This window comes from Orycteropus afer, unplaced genomic scaffold, assembly GCF_000298275.1.
Source record: "Orycteropus afer afer isolate SDZICR_OR568_19922 unplaced genomic scaffold, OryAfe1.0 scaffold00405, whole genome shotgun sequence".
NCBI lineage: Eukaryota > Metazoa > Chordata > Mammalia > Tubulidentata > Orycteropodidae > Orycteropus > Orycteropus afer.
The window spans coordinates 1,253,672-1,254,719 of record NW_006921992.1 but is presented as its reverse complement, the minus strand read 5'-3'; the positions used below and the strand labels follow the sequence as shown (position 1 = coordinate 1,254,719).

General features: G+C 54.6%; 1 protein-coding gene across 1 annotated transcript in view; it reads left to right on the top strand.

The window, feature by feature from the left end:
• The window catches only part of FBN3 (fibrillin 3), a 123,632-nt gene that overhangs the window by 20,255 nt on the left and 102,329 nt on the right, over positions 1-1,048 (top strand). The window contains exon 11 of the mRNA XM_007953714.1: positions 875-997. Within this exon, the coding sequence (XP_007951905.1) occupies positions 875-997 (123 nt within the window). The remainder of the gene's footprint in view (positions 1-874; positions 998-1,048) is intronic.

Genomic DNA, 1,048 nt, shown 5'->3' with positions numbered 1-1,048 from the left:
CCCAGCAACTCCTCGTGCCCACTCCCACTCCTTTCTCCTTTCCTTCATCAGTTCATCCTATGAGCCCCAAGGGGTGACTTTTAGGGTAAGACCATGCTGTTAGGTGGCCCCAGAAGCTGCCTGACACTGGGCCTGCAACACTACCGTTCCCCTGTCCTAAGAGCACTGCCCAGCAGGGGCTAGCTGCAGAATAGCGCAGGATCAGGACCTTGGAGAGCGCCCTCCTGCAGGCTTCCCCCGGAGCATGGGCAGATCATCCCAGCTCTGTCCGGGCACAGCTCAGTGAGGACCAATAGAGGAAAGAAAGAAAACTAGCTGCCACGGTTGATTCCAACTCATGGCGACCTCACATGTGTCAGCAGAACTTGGCTCTATAGGGTTTTCAGTGGCTAATTTTTCAGAAGTAGATCACCAGGCCTTTCTTCTGAGATGCCTCTGGGCAGACTCGAACCTGCAACCTTTCTGTTAGCAGCCAAGCACGTTAACTATTTGCACCATCCAGGGACCCTTAATTCTCTTCTGCCACTTGTCTGAGGACACCTGCCTTAAAGACCTCTATCCTCAGGGAAAATGTCCTTTCTGCATTCACTCATTCTTTCAACTTTAAACAAATATTTATGGAGTGTATATCGCGTGCCAAAACCAAAGATACAGACGGGAACATGATCCTGCCCCGATGGAGCTCATGTTCCAGCAGACAGATTCATATACAAACAAATAATGCAGGCAACCACGACTTTCCGACTCCCACATCCCAGGGAGGGGACCTGAGAAGTGAGAGAGGGAGACAGGCTGGGCAGCAGGTCAGGGCTGCCCACAGTGGACCTGGTGCCCAGCCTCACCTGCTGGCCCCAACCCCTCCCGGTGCTCCCAGACCACGATGAGTGTGCCACCACCAGCATGTGCCTCAATGGGGTGTGTCTCAACGAGGATGGCAGCTTCAAATGTCTGTGTAAACCTGGCTTCCTGCTGGCGCCTGACGGCCGCTACTGCCTGGGTGAGTCCTGAGGCCAAGGACCTGGAGCCAGAGGAGGGGAGATGGGGGAGG